Here is a 20,985-nt window from a genome sequence, read left to right as displayed (position 1 = left end):
CAAAATGTTTCAACAAAAGTATAGCATCGACAGAATATCTTGCGGCAGAGGCGTGGACCCTTTACTCATGCTGGACATAATGACCTTTAAAATGGACTAAAGACCCAAACATAACAGCTAAAATGAGAAAACAGAAAGTAGGAGTAAATAAATCTATGTCACCTTGGATTAGGCAACAGTTTATATTAGATAAGATACCAAAACAGCACGAACAGCAAAAGGAGACATAAAATTTCATAGGAATTAAATTTTTATGCTGTAAGTAATAACTGTCAAGAAAATGAACGCAAAGACAACTCCCAGAGTGGGAAAAGATATCTGAAAACCATGCGTCTGATAAAGGACTTGTTTGAACAATATATATATATATAGAGAACCCTTACAACTGAACAATAAAAAGGCAACCTAATTTAAAAACAGGCAAAGGATGTAATAGCTATTTCTCAAAAGAAAATATTCTCAAAATATGCAGCCGGGCATGGTGGCTCACACTTGTAATTGCAGCATTCAGGAGGCTGAGGCAGGAGGATCACTGCGAGTTCAAGACCAACCTAGGCTACAAAGTGAGCTCAAGGCCAGCCTGAACTGCATAGAGAGACCCTGTCTCAAAAAAACAAAAAAGAAAAAAAATATGCAAACAGACAATAAGCACATGAAAAAATGCTCAGCATCATTAGTCACTAAGAATTATGTCAAAATCAAAGTGAGATACTACCCCACACCACTGGGATGGCTAATTAAACATGACAAATAGGAACGAGTATAGGTGAAGATACGGCGAAATCAGAACTGTCTTTGCACTGCTGGTGCAGTAATATAAAATGATCTAGCCACTTTGGAAAATATTCTGGAAGCTTCTCAAAAGAAAAGTTAAACACTGAGTTACTGTTTGAAGCAATAATTCTAGGCTCAAATACTCAAGAGTGAAATGAGTATTTTGCTACCTTGCCATACGAAAGCTTGTACACAAATGTTCACTGCAGAATAACCAATAAGGCTAAAAAGCTTAAGTATGTCAAATGTTCATCGACTAAGATATAGATGAAACATAGTACAGTCATACAATGGAATATTATTAGGCAACAAAGAGAAATAAAGAACAGACACCTCCGATGACATAGATGAACTCTGATAGCACTGCACCAAGGGAAAGCAGGCAGTCACAAAAGACTGCATGATGCATGACAGTGTTTCTATGCAACGGCAAACAGGCAAATCTAGAGACAGAAGCTTGACTGGTGGTTGCTTGGGGTGAGCACAGGATGCAGGGTGTTATAAGAAATGGCTACTTATGAGTGTGAGGATTGGATGGAGTGATAAATGCCTTAAAATTACATAGTGATGAGGTTCCTAACACCAAGAAACACTCAGCTGTGCACTTTAAGTGTCTGAGTGAACTCTGTGTTACATATCTCAATTAAGGCTGTGTACAAACCAAAAACAAAGCAATATATTTATTGACTGACACCTGGTTCTATAGTGAACCTCAGGATAGAATACAGAATTGTTTGGTGCCTCAACTTAGCAACACACACACACACACACACACACACACACACACTGTCTGTCTGTCTGTCTCTCTCTCTCTCTCTCTCTCTCTTCTGCATGTGTTTTTTGGCCTAGTGAACAATGTATCATACCCATACTGTACACAACGCTATACAGACTCATCCTCTAGTTACTAAGCCTTAGTGATTTTCTTCGTCTCATATAAAGCAAGATGGAAAGAAGACTTGAGTTTTATTTCAGTTTTCTGGTTCCAAGTTGTGTGACCTGAAGCCAATGACACCACCTTCTGGGCTTCTCTTTTCTCCTCTATAAAATGAAAGGAGTTAGTATACTACCCCTCAACCACAGCACTACTAGTATTTTGGATGTGACGACTCATTGCTTTGTAGGACTAACTCCATGAAGGAAGTTGTTAAATATGACTCCATCTAATAAATTCCTATCATACCTGCCTGTACCCTAGTATTTTGAAACCCAGCAACCACACTGCCAAAGGCCTCCTCTCTGCCCTCCATCTTTCTCTCACCGCTGGTTAAGGATCACTGCAATCTGATATTCTCTGGGGGAAATTCTTTTGGCCCCAAACACTCCTTGCAGCTGACCATATGGTCTTCTCTTTTGAAAATTCCTTCCTAGCTACTCAGCTATAAAGAAAGATAGCCTCAAAGTTCTTGTAGGTAAATGGATACAACTTGAGACCAAGCTCATGGATGAAATGGTTCAGAGTCACATGGGTGAACATCCTGTTGTCTCTGTAGTATAAAAAAACTGAGGAGATAGTGGGATCCAAAATACACAATACCTGCTGTGAAAGTGAAAGGGGAGGAAGTGTCTAAAAAGGGAAAGCAGTGGCCACTGTTCATCTATTATAGTGATTTTAAATCTATATTTTTTCATTGTTCTGTTTAGTTTGGTTTTACTCTGTTTTGATTTATCTACTTTTATGTTTGATGGCATAGACAGCTATTTCAAAGATAACAAAATATATTATGGTAGGCATTATTGATTTCCTATTATCTTGTTTTGAAGTCCTGTAGTGCTTTCACTGTTTTGTTTTTATTGGTTTTATTCTGTGCTAGTTTGTTCCATTTATTAAGCCTGATGGTATGGGCAGTTCTTTTGAAGATAACAAGAGGCATTATGGTAGCCATTATTGGGTTTCCTTATATTTTGTTTTGAAGTCAAATACCACGTTCATTGTTTAGTTTTGATGGATTCTATTCTGTTTTATTTTGTTTGGTTTTAGTCTCTAAAAAAATTGAAAACTAAACACTTCCTGCATAAACTCTGATCACCCTCATTCTCACTTTCAAGATCTTTCCGCCAAGGATATGAATGAATATCATACAGAATCAAACGACCTTTAGTACTAGAGTAGGAGCTAAAGGTGTGGCAAAGCACAGGATGCATTCTCAAGGCATCTGCACCAAGGTGGACACTGCCCTTGTATTGAAGCAGAGGCCACATGGAGCCCCAGTCTCCTGGCCACGATGGCTGCCATGGCTACCATGGCTGCCTGTGCACCATAAGGAACTAGGGACTTGAACTTCTATTTATACGCTTCCAGGCCAGCTGGGATATCCAATGCTTTCAGCTGGTTCTGTTTGAATAATTCTGAAAATTCATGATATGTTTCAAATTCAAGCTGCTTTAATAAAATCCAGTAAGTAAGTATGGCAAAAGCAAAAATGACAATGGCAGAACCAAGAATAGTTTAGAATTCAGCAAATTACTTTATTTCCTTCTAATCTTTGCCTCGTGTTTCAATTCGTATCGCAGCTTTAAATATAGTATGTATTAAATATGATGTGAAGTCATATTTTAACACCTTCCAACTGTGAGAGTTTTGCAATTCTAATATAAAACACGCCATAAATTAGTCTGAGGTGACTTGTCTTTTCTAAATGTCTTAGAGTGTTATTATCTAGAATGGAAAAGCAATTCCAGAAACTTTTTTCTTCCTTTCCTTCTAGGTCCTGCCTCACAGCTGTCCCCCTGAAAGATCAGCCTTTAAATGAGAATCTAAGTCTTTATTTTTCCTAATAAAGTAATTTCCTACAAACTACTCAAGATTTACATTTGGTTCTTATTATGGCTTACATGTACAAAGTTTTCCAAAAGCCTCATATGTTCTGCATCACAGTGGTGCTATCCTCATCAGTGGGTTTGTCCAATGAAGACTTTGGAGCTGAATGTGCTCTTTGGAGCGGAGGCCCGGTCAGATGTGGATCACTGGGAGTGTGACCTGGAAGGGTGTGTGCCCATTTCTGGCTCCTTCCTTTGCTCACTGCTTCCTGACTACCATGATGTAAAGCAGCTTTCCTCCACCCAGGCCCTTCCACTATACTCTTCTTGCCTTTAGATCAGCCAACCATGGACTGAAAACATGAGCCAAACAAACCTCTTCTCCTCCATAATGTGGGTGTTAGGGATTGTGTCCAGCACGAGGAAGAGAACTTTTAAAGTTGGTGCTAAGAATCACATATTGTAAGGTCCTCTGGTTCAATGATATCTCAAGTGCCCATCCCTCAAGGATACCTACTGGATGAACCAAAGTTTATGTGAGCTGTATCTCTGCTGTTATCAGTAATAGTTTCTCTGAGAGCCTATCTGAAAGTTATTTTACCCAGCACTTTGGACAACAGAAGCTTCTCCTGAGCATCCCTCACCTCTGTCTTGTGGAAAGAGGGTCTACCTGCAGCTGTGTTTGAGTATTTGCACTCTGAAATGTTCCACTAGTATCTATTTTTATAAGGCCAGGAAGCAAGATGGCAGACACAGTCAAGCCTGGGCCCTGGCTCCTTGCTGATAGACGGGAAAGAGAAAGACCTTGTCAGCCATCAGAGACAAGTGTATCCTGGAGAACTCACCTGATTATTTTATATCTAGCATTTGTTTAAGGTCAAAAAGGCTCAGATGAGTAGCTGTGACAGTAGTTGGCTGTACTGAGGAAACTCTTGGCCCTCAGGCATGGCACTGAGGGCCTGCTAGGTGCCCTACAGTATTCTCTTACTTTTCTTCCCAGTAACCCTAGAAGCAGGTTTGGTTGCCTTTGCTGAAGAGGTTCTAGCAGTTAAGTAAGTAGTTTAAAGACATAAAGCTACTAACCTGTCGAGTTGCTACCCGATTCTAATCAAAGCCCAAATTCTTTATGTATATCATGAATATGCTAACAGAGTTTCTAAAATAAAGGGGAGATCTTGTCAAATCTTGCTTTTAAAAGTCACAGTCAAAGTGGGTTTTTTTTCCTAACTTTCTTGAGCCTACCCTCCACACTTAGCGTGGGGCTGGCACACAGAGAACAGAGCTGTCTCAGATTTCAGCCCCTGCTGAGGAAGTGTGGAGTCAGGGCATTGGACTCATCTTCTGTCAGAAGCATGGCAGTGCTCTTGTCATCACATTTGAAGTGAAGGGGGGACCAGACATCATTTAGGGGATGCGAATGTGGGGTGAGGAGAAAATTTTGGTGCAGTGCTCCAGGACACACCAGGAACTAGGCATTGGCAGCCCTTCTGGCTCATATGTGGAACCCCAGTGGGCATCTTTAAGAGGACTCATGGACACAGGGGGCACTTGAAAGCTTTCTTGGGAAATGAGGAGACCAGTGAAGGGCTAGAGCTGCCTCTGCAGAAGTAAGACATGAGTGGAGCTAACCAACTCTTTCCAAGGAACGCACATTAATTGTGCAGGGAGAGACCTTGGGATGGACTGTGGTTCCAATGAGCTACTACTGCATCACAGAGTGCCCCTTCCAAATCCAATGACTTAAAACAATGACATTTTCACCTGTCACACCGTTTCTATTGTTTAAAAATTCTGGAAGGAAGTGGCAGTTTGGTTTGGGACTCAAACGTTGTTGAAATCAGACAGTAGTTGAAATAGTCAATGGCCGGCCACCTCATGCATCTCTCCATGATCTCCTTGTGTAATTAGTTTGGGCTTCATCACAAGATGGCGTCCACAGGGCACCATATTTACCTGGTGGCTGAAGCTCTGAAGAGAGGCAATTGCAGAGAGTAATGAAGAAACTCTGGATTCTTTTATGTCCTAGGCACAGAAGCCACATGGCAACACTCTGCCATACTCTATTGGTCCAATATCACAAAAGATGGGATAGATCATCCAAGGGGACATAGGCTCTATCTTTCAAAGACAGGCTTGACTTTAAGACTGTCACACTTAGGTTGAGAAAAAGACAGAAGTCACAAGCCTATAAACAGGGAGGGGTATGTACAAGGAATGAGCTTATAGTCTCTCTATCCTCCCCCATACAGCACATTTCCCGAAGGGAAGCAAGAGACACTGGCAGATCAAAGTGAGTTTGAGGGAAAATCCATGAAAGATTTCTGAGCCATATGGGAAAGATGGCTGAAAAACCAGCCAGTGAGGGCAGAGCATCTGTCCTTGGAGATTTCCTTCAATGCAGAGTGACCCAAATTGGAGGCCGACTGACCTCTTTGAGAAAAAGCAAAACCAGAGTCAGAGGCCTGTCATCTGGAAGAATAACTGTAACCTTGGTCAGACTCTGAAATCAGGATAAAAGCTTGGTTCTCCCAGGGTCACAAAAGCTTTATAACAAAGGAGCCCATAAAGGAAGAAACCAGTAACATGAAGCCTCTCCAGCCTGACACTTGGGGTGAGGGGAAGGACAGCCAACACTGGAAGTACCCTTGGCACCAACGCCAGGCTTCTCCTTGTTGGTGCTGCAGAGTGTTCAGCTGTGTGAGAGCCCTCAAAAGCAAAGCACACACCAAGTGTTCTCTCTCAGGCTGTGTAAATTAATGCCACTCAGGGCAGTGACAATTGCTCTAAAAGTCTGCAACGTTATTGATGTAAAGCAACCTTTTAACTGCTGGCTCAGTTTGAAAAAATCTGTGGCAGAGACTGGAGCTAATTAATTCCCAGTATCCAGTCCTTCTTCCTTTCTGCCTTTTATAATATAAACTCTTGAGTTTAGACTGGGCAAAGAAGAATCCATTGTAAGGAAGAGAATGTTTCTCAGCTTCCCTTGCAGCTAGGTGTGGTCATGTGATTATATTCTTATCACTGGATCATAAGCAAAAGTGTTACGCACAACTTCTGCGTCACCTCCTTCAAGACGGAGCTGCCCACCCTATCCTGGTCTTGTCCTTCTTCCTTTCTTTGGGAGGTCTGTAAAACAGCTAATATTGGAACAGCTCTGGGAACCCTGATGAGGGAACAGCTCCCTGCTGTCCTAGATGGCTCATCTCTGAGGTATTCTGCGTAAAAACATTTGTTTAACTTAAGACACTTATTTAATCCATATCTTTCACGTTTTACTTACTAATGTATGATGGAGTCCCTGTATTACAGCAGCTAAATCTGCATGCTTACTAATATGGAGTCCTTATACCAAAGTCCTTGAAATTAAGAAATTAATTTTAGAAATACAGAAGAAGCTCTGAGAAATCACACCTACATGTACTCCAAAGGATTTGCACAGATTTGCCTTTTTTGAACCTTTTTCCTATTTTCTTAATCCCTCCTATGTGCCTGAAGTATGGAATATACAAGAGTCTGCCAAAAAAAATGTATCCGCACTTCAGGAAAAGAAAAACTTGTATAAATATTTTAATACACACCAGACACTGACTTCCGATAAATTGACTGCTTTGTCCACATGCACTTTAGGATTTTCATGACGTTTCAATACATTTAGTAGTAAAATATTTATACAAGTTTTCTGGAAGTGCAGATACTTGCAGATACTTTTTTTTTTTTAGCAGACTCTGTAGGTTTTCTACGATTCCATGGATATAGGACATAGACTATAACAGCTTGCACGCAGCTCAAGTGAAAAAAAAGGTTTCTTCTAGAACCAGAGGCTACAGAGGCCTCACTGAAAAGTGAGGTGGTGGGTATTTTAGCTCATAGTATATAGAGGTTTCAGTCCATAGTCAGCTGGCTCCAGAGAGGGGTGGTATGGCACAGGGGCATGGCAGAAGAGAAACAGTCCATGGTAGGGCATGCAGGAAGAAGGAAGCCTGCCTTCTTTCTGTCCCTTTGTATTCCATCCAGGCTGCAAGCTTATTGGTTAGAGCAACTCTCCCCCAAAGTGAGGCTTTCCACTTCAATAAAATCCATTTTGTCACACTCAGAATTATGTTAATTCAGTTAGGGAACTAATCCAGTTATCTCACAGCCTTAATCCAAGGTCACACACCTTAGGTCCAGGCACCTCTGAAAAGCTCTACCTATGAGCTCATGAGGCTTTAAGGGGACATCTAGATATAAGCCCTAACAGTGGGTCTCCACCGGGCTGGGTCTTGTGAAGCCATTCAGGACCAAATCAAATACTGTCTCTGTCTCTCTCTAGTGACAGGAAAGGCAGATGCCCTGGCCTTTCAGGTAACATCCGATCTGCATACATCAGCACTGTCTACTGTGAATTCTGCCTTCCCCAACTGTAGCTTCCACATTGCTGGGTTCCAACCCTGCATGAAGATTTGCACAGCCTCTCCTAAAGCTGCTTTGATCTGAATGTCTTTGTTTAAGAAAAACATGCCGATTTGCTACTGGTCAGCCCAGGAACTGACTGGCCCAGGGTCTAGTAAATACCCTTTATTCGGTCAATAGTGGTTGAGGTGGTGCAGAGTCATTCTGGAGAGGGGAGGGCTACCCTTTCCAAAGGTCATGAGTGGAAAACATAGCTTGGAAGTTCCTGAGAATGAGACATCCAGGATACACAGGAAGTTCACGTGTACCTTCAAGCACAGGCTTTGTTGACATTTCTTGAGTTAGTAGTGGTCAAAAGGGTGACTATATATTCTTGGTCTTCTGTTTCAACTTAAAAATGAGCTAACAAAGAACTGAGCAGCCCTTAGGAATTCTCTAGATTTCCAGCACCTTACAATGAGCTCTACAAAAAGACCTTCAATAAAAGCTGGGCTGCCAGTAGCACATGGATTACAAAGGGCACAAGATCTCATAAAAGAGAATTCATGGGTGAATAATCTAGAGAAGTGTTATTTTATAGCATTCCACAAGAGGAATCAAAGAGTAACCAGACTGATAACCTGTTGGGTTTCCACAGAGAAACAAGGACAGAGCTGCATGGATCCTTGTGGGGATGTGGCAAGATTGTTGCGTCTTTTCTCCTCATCTTTCTCTGGCTCTCACTGGTGCACACAGGGAGGGTCCTCCCCATTCAGCCTCAAAGCAACCTAACATCTTTCTGCCCTACACATGCACACTTTGTTCTAGTCGCACAGCAGCTCTGCTTTTGAATACACTCTTCCCTCTGGGTAGCTGTGCCAGATCCACACTTGCATCTGAGTTCATTTTACTCATCCTCAATGACTGGGCAGCAATTTCATTTCTCTGAAGCCTTGCTGTACCCCCCCTAGGAAAAGCCATCATTCCTTGCCAGGTCCCTGCTCCCATGGTGTGCTGCTCCTGCGTTCTTCTATTACAGTATCCATCACACTTCAGAGAAATTATCAGTGGGGTATTATGTTTCTCTCTTGCAAGTCTGAGCAATTTGGTCTAATTTGGGTTTGTTTTTCCTCCAGTACCTTGGTGGGTGGGTGGGGCTGGGCAAGCAAAAGCAGACGCCCTGAAAATGCTGTGGATAGGAATGAGCGTCAGAAGAGTCGAGAGTAAAAGCAGACAGTCCCTGAATGGATAAATGTTCCTGCATAATCAAGCAACACAACAGAGCAGTTTCGGGCTCTACAGATTCACAGATCAGACTTGGACAGAGACAGCAAATCTCATCCCACTGCCCTGAAACAGGGTCCTTCTGCCTTGGAAGCAGGAACGTTGGCCAGGTGTCCAGGCTGGATTCTGCCATTCCCCCAGGGAAGGCAGGGACCAGGAGAAAGGTGACCTACACAAGACAGGAACAGGAGAAGCTGGAACAAAAGAAAAACATCTTTGCATATTACAAAGAAAGTGGTTAGGAGACCAGGAAGCAATTATTGCCTCCACTGTACAATCACTCTGATTTTCTTCTAAATGGGGGGTGTTTCTGAAATCTTCACACTCCTGCTGCAGTGGTTAAAGAAAAGGAAGCTTCAGGCTGCAAACACTCAATTACTAGAAGAAATCCCCACGAGTACAGAAAGGCAGCAATCAACCTCTCCCAACCTCCTGTTCCTTCCAGTGGTGTCAGCAGTTCTGTCTTTCCCAGCCCAGCTGGGCTTTCAAATTCTTACATTAAAAGCAGAAAAAAGGCTTCCCCATCCCTTCTGTTAAACGGACCTCCAGTAGTTTTACTCTAAGTACAGCTGAAGGAATTCTTTCAGGTGATGCTTTTTTCCTGTGGCCTCTCTAACACAGCCCCTCCTGCATCACTGGTGTCTACAAGTCTCATGGTGAATATTAACCATCCATTGAATTCCATGTTGGGACTTTTTATGATTCTGTCAACCCAACTATATTTTTCCCAAACCTCTTTTCAATGTGTATTGGAAAAACCAAATTAAAAACTAGCACTTCTCTCATTTCACACCCTCCATGATTTTTCTAGAAATTATCTTTAGCTGCTCAGTTGCTTGGATCTGTTTGGCAACAGAAAGCAAAGGTCTCTTCCAAAAGCATAAGCTCTTTTTATTCTCAATTATGCAGGCTAGTGGGGGGCTTAGAGCAGCAAAGCAAAAAGCAAGCACAATTGGAAAGTAATTCAGCAGATCCTCCAGCTCTACAAAATTAAGCGTCCCCACGGTGACATGCATGGGCTATTTCCATCTCTTGCTGCCCTCTTCCGGTTTGTCATCAAATACTGGCAATTCTAGTCCCTGAAACTTCCTGAAGCTTTGCCCATGCAAGCTAATGCCAGGTCACTGCCTTCTTGTGCCTTGCATGTGACCTCTCACTGTCCACAGGAGAAAGTTCTGAGCCCTTTATTGGTTTCCCAGGCCACCAGTCCACAGATGAGCCACTGTGGACCACTCTAGCACTCCTGCAGGCTACCCTTTCCCATCCATAATGAAGCTTTTCTCTTTGGCCAAGTTCTACTCAGTCTCTTCTAAGTTCTTCTCCACGGAGCCCAGACACTGGGCTTCTGTGTTGCTCTCTGAAATGTCCAATTCTAGCAAGAATCCTGCTAAGTCAGTTTAGCAGGGACCTTCCATCATCCTGGGAGCTCGCTGGGCTCCTCATACATCTCACAAGTGATGCCTGATCATCTCAGCCTCCCTCAGCTATGAAAGCCTCATAAGTAGGTTTGACTAGACTCTCCCTAAGTCCTACTGTTAATTTACTTATTTGCCTCCACTGACCCCAAACCTGCTCCTTGGCTATAAATTCCCTCTTTCTCTTGTATTTTAATTGAGTCCAGTTTTATATGATTGTCTCTCTGTACCCTTGGGTTCTGTATCCATGGACTCCATCAAGCACAGATTAACAATATTCCACAACAACACATCTGTACTGAACATATATAGCCATTTGTATATTGTCTTTATTCCCTAAACCATACAGTATAGAATATAACAACGATTTACATTGCAATCATACCAATAGGCACAGTAAGTAATCTAAAGAGGATTTAAAGCATACGGAAGATGTGCATAACTTACATTCAAGCATTATGTCATCTTATATAAAAGACTTGAGCACCTGGGAATTTTGGTATCCTTTGAAGGCTCTAGAATCAACAGAAACTGAGAGGTGACTATACTAAGATCTCTTTTCTCCTGCTGCAACAGCTTTTCTAAGTAAAATCTAATTAAACTGCTTGTTTTATTCTCTTTAGACTTCCTGCATCTACCCCAGGCAGCCTTAAATAATCCTGCTATTTCTTACCTCTGGAGCTGCTCACTTTCCATCAGCTCTGCCCAGAGGGTCCTGTTCCCCACTGTCCCCTCTTTTGTCCTGCTAATGCCTCCCCATCCTGCCGGATTCCAGTGCAGCATCACTGGGTCAAGCAGACCTTGGCACCCTGCACACAGCCCTGCCCCTGGCTTCCAGAATGCGCTGCCTTTGCCTAGTGACACACTACCCACCCAGTGACCCAGGGAATGCCTGTCTCTTTTCTTGTGGACCGTAAGTGCCATCAGCACAGAGACCACACTTGTCTTGTTCCTTATTATCACTCTTCAATTCCAAGATGCACATTCTGCCACATTTTAACATTTGAAATTGAGATGCATCTCAGAATCAATAGTGCGTTGTAATTTAATGGTCAGAATTTTTTCTTTCTCAATGAAGCATAAAATAACAGTGAATCTTACACTCAGCAACTTCATTCTTTTAACTCTTAAAAAAACATTTTATTGATCTTTTGCCATACCCAATTTATTCAAGTGACATCCATTTGAAGTGGTAAGGTCACAGCTAGAAAACAGGTCACCCTGAAACAAATCTATTTACAAAATCCTCAATAGCCTCTTAAGATTTCACAAAATTTGGAAAATTTGAAATGTCTCTCTGCACCCTGGGAATAGTGCTTACACATAGCAGCAATCAGGAAATATTTATTAAATACACAGTCACACATGTTTCCTGGGGATAAAACGTCAGTCAGTTATGCTTTGTAACAAACACCCCCTAAGATCTCAGCAAAGTTACATTGTGTTTTCCTGAGTTTACAGGTTGGTGATAGCTCTGATACCCTTGCTGTGAATTGATCAGGGGCCATGAAGTGGGTTCAGGTCTGCTCACATACCACCCACATTTTCCTGGGGTCAATGGTTCCTTAGGGAGAGTACTTTTCATGGCAGATCACTAACACACAAGAGGCCAGGCCCATGGGTACAAGCACATTTCACCCTCTATCTCATTATGCCTGGCCATATTTCACTGGTTAAAAGAAGTCCAGGACTCACAGGGCAGGGCAATCTCCTCTGGCCAATCTGTCAGGTCACAGGGTGAAGGACAGCATGGAGAACAGGGAATGGGTATCTAGTCCATCACAGAGCCCATAGGAGTAGGTAAAGGATAGCACAAGGTAAATGTCACATGATCCTACATTTCAAAGGATTTCGGCCAAAGTTAGGGGACAGTTCCCTCAGTAAATCGTGCACATCACAATCCTGGTGGCAATGGGTAAAGTGCACAGAATTCATGGAGTTAACACCAGGAAGGCCTAGAATGGTGACCTCTCTTCCAACAGCCACAAAAATCCCTCTCTTTGCATCTATCTACCAGTCAGTCATATATTACCCACGTAAGCCCAGAGTCCAGCAATACACTCTGGTGGTCACAGTGGTCATTTCAGCCACTGGGCCATTAGAATTGGAGTATGGTAAAGCCAAGTGTAGGGTTAAAGGTGTCTGGAAAGTAGAAATGCTGATGAACACAGAGATGTTGCAGGGCTGCAATGTAGACAGTGACTCAGTTCCAGGGCTGGGGTCTAGACAGAGTCAAGGAGGCCCAGACACCAAGTATAGGAATGGATATTTTAAAATACAGACTGGTTGAGGTTCACTCACCCAACTTGGCTCTACTAACCCCTACATAGCAGGTAGACCAGCACTTTACTTCTCAATAATCAAAATGTACCAAGTCCTGCCGGTCTGCCTCTCATTTGGTTCTTGCATTTTGATTGCTCTCTGCACTGACCTTCTCTGCTTCTACTTCTGTTGTTGATTGTGGGTGTGGCTTTGCATTATTTGAGTGTTACTCCATGGGTGTTGTATTACTTTATTAGGGCTGCTGTAACAGAGGACCAGAGTCTGGCGATTTTATTTTTATTTTGCAGTACTGCTGGGTAGAACCCAGGCCATCACATTAAGCTATCTTCCTATTCCCTTCTGTTTTACTTTTTATTTTAAGACAAAATCTTGCTAAGTACCCAGGCTGGGCTCTGATCCTCTGACAAGGCCTGGTGACTAGGGACGTAAACAATACAAACCTAGTGTGTCTCACTTGTGGAAGCTGGAAATCCAAGATCACAGTGTTGGCAGACAGAGCTGGTTCCTTCCAAGGGTTTGAAAGACAATCTGTTTTGTGTTCTGTGCCTCTCTCCTGGCTTCCCGTGAATATCTCTGGTGTAAGGGACATCTCAATTTTACCTTTATGTTATCACAACAGTCCCTCTGTGTCCAGGTCTGTGGCCAGATTTCTCTTTATATAAGGACACCAGTCATATTTGATTAGAGGCTGTCCCAGTTCAGTGGGATGTCATCTTAACTAGTTACATCTGCAATGCCTCCGATTCTAAATAAGGCCTCTTCCTGAGGTCCTGGGCTGGGGCAGGACTTCAACATGAATTTTGAGGTGGAGAATGAACACATTTCAACAAGGGGCCAAGTCCCCAGCATGCACCACAGGGCCTAGCATATGGAGGCACCCCACTACTGTCCATTACCTACCCACTGACAAAAGTGCCCAACCTGAGGACTGCATATTCTCTCTCTTTCTCTGTCTTTCTCTCTCTCTCTGTCTCTCTCTGTCTCTGTCTCTCTGTCTCTGTCTCTCTCTCTCTCTCTCTCTCTCTCTCTCTCTCTCTCACACACACACACACAAACACTTCCAACAGGACGAAGCTGTTACTGTTAGCTTCTGGGGAGGTGCCAAATCTCACAGCCAGCCTTCCAAATCCTCCTGAAGCCTTATCACCAGAACACAGCAAACGAGATAAAGACACTGTAGCCAATTTTTTGAGAAGAGCTCAGCTATCTAGCTGAGAGGCAAGAAGCTGGACAGCACATTATTCTTTTGAACTCAAGGGAACCCTGAGCACAAAGAGGAGGTACCAGTTTTCACATTCTGTCCTTGAGCACCAAGGGTTAGGCCAATCTCCTGGGACTCTAAGACAGGTTAATGACATTAGATGCCAGCATCCAGGTTGGTAAAGAGTATCTGTTATGATTGAGATCTAGGATGTTCCTCTAAAGTCTCAGGCTCAGAGATGGGGCTTGGGGAAGGTGATTAGATCACGGGGGTGCTGTACTCATCAGTGGATTAAGCACCCGAAATGTGCTGTTAGGAAGCAGAGCCTGAGAGAATGGAGGTATGTTCTTGTCTGCAGCTTTCCCCTTTTCCCTCTGCTTCCTGGCTGCCAGGGGCTGCGCACCATTCAATCCCCACGCCCTTCCCACATACTGTTTCTACCTACAAGTCAGCTGACCATGAACTGAACCCTCTGAAATTATGAGCCAAAATAAATCTTTCTTCCTTTAAATTCCAGATGTCAGACACTTTGTCCCAGAGACAGGAAAGTGACTAATAGAGCATCCATCCATACTGCAGACAACTCAAGTTCCCATCCTGTCTCCACCACTTACCACTTCCTCACTGTGTGGACTCCAACAAGGAATTACCTCCGTACTGCAGTTTTTCAACCAGGAATTACGCTTTGACTCAACCAAAGAATTACAGCTATACTGCTGAGTTTCTGGTCAGCTGGCTCCTCGGCAGAGTACCCCAGAATCAGGGGTTCTAATACCACCTATCTTGGTAGGACTTCATGAGAGCAGAAGGAAAAATACAAGTAGAAGGCTGAGAACGGTGCCTTTTGTCAGTCTGTGTTCCCAGTTTCTGTTTCTTACCATCCCCACATGAACACCCTCTGCAAGCTTCACTGGTCACCAGAGCTTGAGTCAGCAGCTGTGGGGCTACCTGGGGGCATTCAATGTGCTTGCTATCTAATGCTGTGTAGCAAAGTACCCTAAAACCTAGAAGCTCATAAAAACCAACATTGTAAATCTCTGAGGGCCAGAAACCCAGAAGTGGATCAGCTTTGGCTCAGGGTCTCTTTGAATCTCAGCATGCGGCTGCTCAGGACTATCCCTCAGCTCCTGGTCACATGGGCCACTGCAGAGGGCAGCAGATGACCCACCTGATGGCCTCCATTACAGACAGCAGGGGGCCAGAAAGACAGTAATGGAGATGGAAGCACATGAGCCCATAACTTGGGACCACATTTGGGGATGGAAGGCACAAAGCTGAGATTCTAAAGAAGTCTGCTCCAGGCTAAGCGTCTGTTGGGCTCCATATGTACACATCCAGCTTTTTCTATAAGCTTCGTATTTTGACAATGGAATAAGGAGAAAGAAAGAGGTGGAATTTAAGGACAAAAACTTCAACCAGCCTGTAGGGCAACTGTTCTGCAGGGCAAGAAATAATCCACTCACAAATCTCTCAAACAGGCTCAGGAAGAGGGTGCTGCACAAGCTTTCAGCACCCCCAGCACCTTCAGGTCTCAGACTTGCCAGTCCTTTCGCTAAGTATCTCGGGATACCATAAGGGAATGTATGACACATTAACAGATCAGACACTACATAAGATACAGTATTTATAAAAAACTGTCCTCAATTCTTCCCACAATGCTAATATTTACCTGACCTTGCAAATACTGGTCACCACTTGGTATCAGTCTCTGCTACACTTTGGCATATGTTCTAGTTTATAAAAATCTGAGTCTGTGTAAAGGTTAGCAATACCCAAAAGGTCAGAAATTTCTAGGCAAATGGTAAGATTAAAAAGTCTTTAAGGTTACTGTAGAACAGTAGCTCTCATACTTCAGTGTGCAGCAGAATACCCTGATGTTGGTTAAATGAAACAGAGATAGTTGGGCCCAGCCTTGCAGCTGACTTCTTGGCTCAAGGAGTCTGGACTGGGTCCCCAGCATTTGTATTTCCAAAGAGTTCCCAAGTACTGCTGCTCTTGCTGGGTGAATATCACACTTTGAGAACCACTGGTGAAGAGAAGACCCAAGAAGGAAATTGTTCTGCAGGGACAATTAGAAACTTTGATTCTACCAAGACTCACCTCCCTTAGCTGTTTGCTGTATGAATTCTGGCAAAGTCTACACCAATACACATGCTGCCGTTTCTATATTCCTCCAGCACACAGATTTGGACGGATCATAGCACTTGCCTTGTGGCTCATATGGGTCCCAGTACATATGGGTCCATTTGTTGATTATTTTTTTTTTTGTACTGGGAATGGAACCCAGTGTCTGCACATTGAGCAACATCCCATCTCCTTTGAGACAGTCCTGTTAAGTCACTCTGAGCTTTAATGTGCAACACTCCTGTCTCAGCCTTGCTGAATGCTGGGGTTACAGATGTGCACCACTATGTCTGGTGCATTCATCCACTTTTAACAACACAATAAACACAAAACAAAATAGAAGCCAGGACCTTGAAAATAACCTGCACTTACCTCCAGGGGACTTATCCATGTATCATAGCTCCCAACATATAAGTAATCAGTTAAGCATCACTTCTTATTTGTCTGTTGATAGTTTTATCAAATCTATCAACTGTGGCATAGTTACAGAGCAGAATACTAACAGTCAAAACAAATGCCAAATGACCAACAAGCAATAATATGGGTGAGTCACAGTCATATAAGATTATGAAGGGTAGAAGTAAAAATTCCATACCTAAAATGCCAGCTTATGATGTTAAAAATACATATTGCTTAGGATGCCTTAAAAAAGGCACACATTTTAAAACTTTTGCATTTATCCCTAATCTTTGAAGAAATGCATGTTTACTGCACAAGAGTCAGAGAGCTAAGAAAAGTATTGGGTCAGACTTACTAGGGAAGACTCTACCCCACATGTCCTCCCCGAGCTCCCTAAGACAGCTGATCCTTCCATCTCTCTGGCTTCCATAAAGTAGCGCTGGAATCAAGAGCTTGATCTGCGCAGGCAACCCACACAGGACACAAAATCAGAAACAAACATAAGGGGAAAAGATTAACTCTGCTAATAACCAGAGAAACGCAGATCACTCCATGACTACTACTGGCAAAAATGATTTTAAAAAAAGAGAATGGCAGTGAGCATCTATGATACTATGGTAAAAATGACAGGCACTGGTGATGCCAGCAGAAATGCTCACTTAAAAATAATTCCTGTTTCAAACAGCTGTCTGGTAAATGTAGCCAGGACCGGTGCAGGCACCCTACTCTCTGGAATTTATCCCCAAAAAGTAATTTAAAGAAGCAACTTGGATGACCCCCAACAATGTAATGAGTTAGAAAACCACAGGAGAGCAACAGGACAGTATGAGACACAGCTGGGCTACTGTAATTTTGAAAAGGAAACACATATGACATTTAATATATGAAGAATACCAAAAACACAATATCGTTAAGACTATGCAACTAGGGCTGCAAGGTCAAATGCAGAAAGAACACAGCTGCTGTGTTCCACCGAGGCTGTGGGTATTGTTTCTTCCTGCCCCTGTCTGCCCTGTTGGGGTGCAATTATACTTTAGAACTTCATAGGCTCCTACCTTGAGAACTTTCGCAGCCCTCTTCATCACTGTTGTCCTGGCAGTTATTCTGCCCATCGCAGAGGAAGCTCTTATCGATGCAGAGGCCGTTCCTGCAGTGATAGCGGGCGGTCGAGCAGAGCAGGGGGTTTGCAGCTGTGAAGGAGAAACAGAGCAGGTCACCAGAGAAGCTGATGAGTACCGAGGGGGTACTCAGGCAGCTGCAAGCTCATCCTCTAAGATGCACACTCTGAGCCCATCAGGGACAAGCCACCCAATGACCAAGACAGGACAAGACTAACTCTGTCTCCTGTGTAGGGTCTCTTCTCGCCGATGGCCATGCCAGTGCTCTTCAGTAACATCAGTGTGGCCAGAGGTGAATGCTCATCCCACACAGTCACTCTGGGGGTTGGCCTGAAGCCTCTAGTGACTCTGCGGTGGAATCTGAATCTTATGAACTCTTTCCTGGGGAGTCAACATTGGAATGATTGATGACACAGAAGAGACACAGACACAACACAACACCTGAAGTAGATGCACAGCAGTGCATGCAACTCTGCCACCAAGGAAGGGATCTCAGGTGTTAGGCCCCAGAGCTAAATATGATCACTACTGACCAGCTTGTTAATTCCTCAATTATTCTTTTTTTAAAATTAATTTACTTTTGTGTGTGTGTGAAGTACTAAAGATTGAAACCAGGGCTTTGTACATGTGAGGCAAGCACTCTACCACTGAGCTGCACCTCTGGTCCTTTTTATTTTTTGAATCAGGATTTCACTAAATTCTAAGTTGCCTAGGCTGGCCTTCAACTTGCAAACCTCCTGCCTCAGCCTCCCAAGCACCCAGGATTACAGACATGAAAACTGCACTGGTTCCAGTTTATTCTTTATGACTTACTGATGTAAACTCCGTGGTCTCAACTTCTTCTTTGCTACTAAAAAAATCCCATGAACCCACTGGTCGCTGATCATTTCCTGGCCACTTGTTCCATGCGGCTCTATGAAACTCCTTGTTCTTTAGTCTTCCAGATACTTTAAAAGAAATAACAGATCTAAGTCCTGAGCTTAAAGACAAGGGTGGCAACTGGCCAGTGGGAGGTCAATACAAAACTACTTTAATGCAGGCAAGTTTGCAGAAAAGCAGCATCTCCACAGAATAGCTTACCTCCCTTCCTTCTTCCTCGAAGTACAATTCAGACAAGGCTCATTCCAGGGCTCTGTTTTCAATCAATGAAGCAGCCAAGTAGAAATTACTCTAATCGTTGCTCTATTACTTATTTGCTGTGCAATCTTGCTCACATGATTTCACCTCTCTGAGCCTTGATTGCTTTATTTATGGGCAGAACCAGTTCAATAATTTGCAAGATACCAGGGAACATTGAAAATGCAGTAGTCTGCTATTCAAAATTATTAAAAGCATTAAGAGGACAAGTGCAGACCATCAAACCAGTCACGGTGCCCTTTTAGACTGAGCATTGGCCCTGTATGATCTTGCCAGTAACAAGCCCAAAACACAGATCTTGCTACTTATGACATTCATTGCAGGGTCAAAGCAGATATGTGCAGTGTGGGGAGACTGCAATGGCAAGCAGCAACACTGAACCAATGCCCAGGGTTTGGAGGCAAATTTGTTTACATCAATGCTGATTACCCCCAAAATATCAGGTGCTGATCTCTGTGGTCTAGAGCTTATATGGGATAAGTAAGCAAGAAGTACAGAGAGGCGGAATGACTTGCTAACTGGAGATCAGCTCTTACAACATGCATCACAGTGACCAGCTGTTTTCTTGTAACTGGAACTATTACCGAGGCGACTAGCAAACTAAAGTATACTGGCTCCGCAGGGGCAGGGTGGGGAGTGGAGGGGTCTCCTACAAGATCAGCACTGAGTGGATGCCAGGTCTTGTGGTAACCGTGGGGGCAGGGGCAGGGGCAGTTCAGCTCCAGGATCTCTTGGAGGGCTCCACAGTAAGGTGGCAGCTGTAATCTACCTACGCTATAGGTTTCACTGAGCTACTGCTAAGACACACAGAGACTCCACTACAAGGACTTGGTAAACCTCAGGGGCCATGTAGGAGGTGTGACCAAAAACATAGTTAGTGTGGGGCCAGAGATTTAGCTCAGTGGGCCAATGCCTGCCTGGCAAGTGCAAGCTCATGAGTTCAATCTCCCATTAAAAAAAAAAAAAAAAAAAAAAAAAAAAAAAAAAAAACCCCAAAAACAGTTAGTTTAAATTTTCAAAAATATATCAGAGTAAAAGACACACTGCCATCAATCCTTCTCAAAATGTTCCCCTTACTTGGAACACACTAATCCCATTGTTCTTTTCACTTTCTGAAGCAGTTCTGGATGTCTGTTTTCATGTCTTTATTGTACTGTTTGTGTTGCCTTTATGTCCTGAATCGATTAAAAACATTTACCTTTCATGATCATAGAGGTGCATGGTACCAGATTTGGTGAATAAGGTGGATGAGGACACAGCATAGTATTTTTCTAAGCCTGCTTTTCTACTGGATGGCACTTGAAGCAGCATTCAATGTATTTTTTATTACATCTTGTAAACACACAAAAGAGGACTGCTTTGTAAAGCGGCAAGAATGATGGGATATTTGAAGCAGGGGGGAATATTTGAGGGGGGTTAATGTATCGTAATAAAAGCTTTTATTTAAGCACATACCATGCTCACTGTATTTTTTGACCATCCCATGTATGCACTTCGTGTAGAGAGGCTTACAGTTTTGGTGACGAGGGGAAGAGTAAGATTAGAGGTTCAGAGAGAAGGAATTCCTCTTTAAGAGACTGACTGTAGAATGTTGCAAACAATTATTCAACCTAGAAAGTTTGATGTGGAAAGTCAGAGACAGTAGAGGGATGAAGGAAGCCAGACCTCTCAGTTTAGAGCATAATGGACCAGTGTAAAGTCAAACAACAGTAGTCTGAGCTGGAAATGGAAGATTTAATTACATAAATCACCACGGGCCAGAGAATGGCTCAACTTGATCAAGCAGAAGCCAACTTCTGACTCCAGCCAAAACCAAAACGGGGAAACCCAAAACCACACATCACATTTGGTTTCTGTCCAAGGCGGCCCTGCAAACCCTTCTGCCCATTAGCATCTCACCACGGTGGCATTCAGCTTCCCTGGGACCTTGTAGGTCACATCTACAGAGCCAAAGAATCAGTTACAATCAACTCCCTCAAAAGGACAGCCCTGGAAAGACATTCTAATTGCTCCAAGATGGGTGGTGGAAAGCTTATGTAAACTGAATTATCCCTGCTGATTTCCTTTAGCTTTAGGCCCTTCAAACTCATTGAATTTCCCAAGGAAAAAAGTCATTTGC

At 43.2% G+C, this 20,985-nt stretch overlaps 1 protein-coding gene across 2 annotated transcripts in view; it reads right to left on the bottom strand.

The window, feature by feature from the left end:
* Ldlrad3 (low density lipoprotein receptor class A domain containing 3) overlaps window positions 1–20,985 on the bottom strand; it is a 253,943-nt gene that overhangs the window by 99,247 nt on the left and 133,711 nt on the right. For both annotated transcript variants that reach the window (XM_013145940.2, XM_013145941.2), the window contains exon 4: window positions 17,667–17,801. In XM_013145940.2, the coding sequence (XP_013001394.2) occupies window positions 17,667–17,801 (135 nt within the window). The remainder of the gene's footprint in view (window positions 1–17,666; window positions 17,802–20,985) is intronic.

This window comes from Cavia porcellus, unplaced genomic scaffold, assembly GCF_034190915.1.
Source record: "Cavia porcellus strain 051 isolate PalLab524CR breed Dunkin Hartley unplaced genomic scaffold, mCavPor4.1 scaffold_17, whole genome shotgun sequence".
In the NCBI taxonomy this organism is placed as follows: domain Eukaryota; kingdom Metazoa; phylum Chordata; class Mammalia; order Rodentia; family Caviidae; genus Cavia; species Cavia porcellus.
Note: the sequence above shows the minus strand (reverse complement) of the source record. Positions and strands in the feature narration are given on the sequence as shown.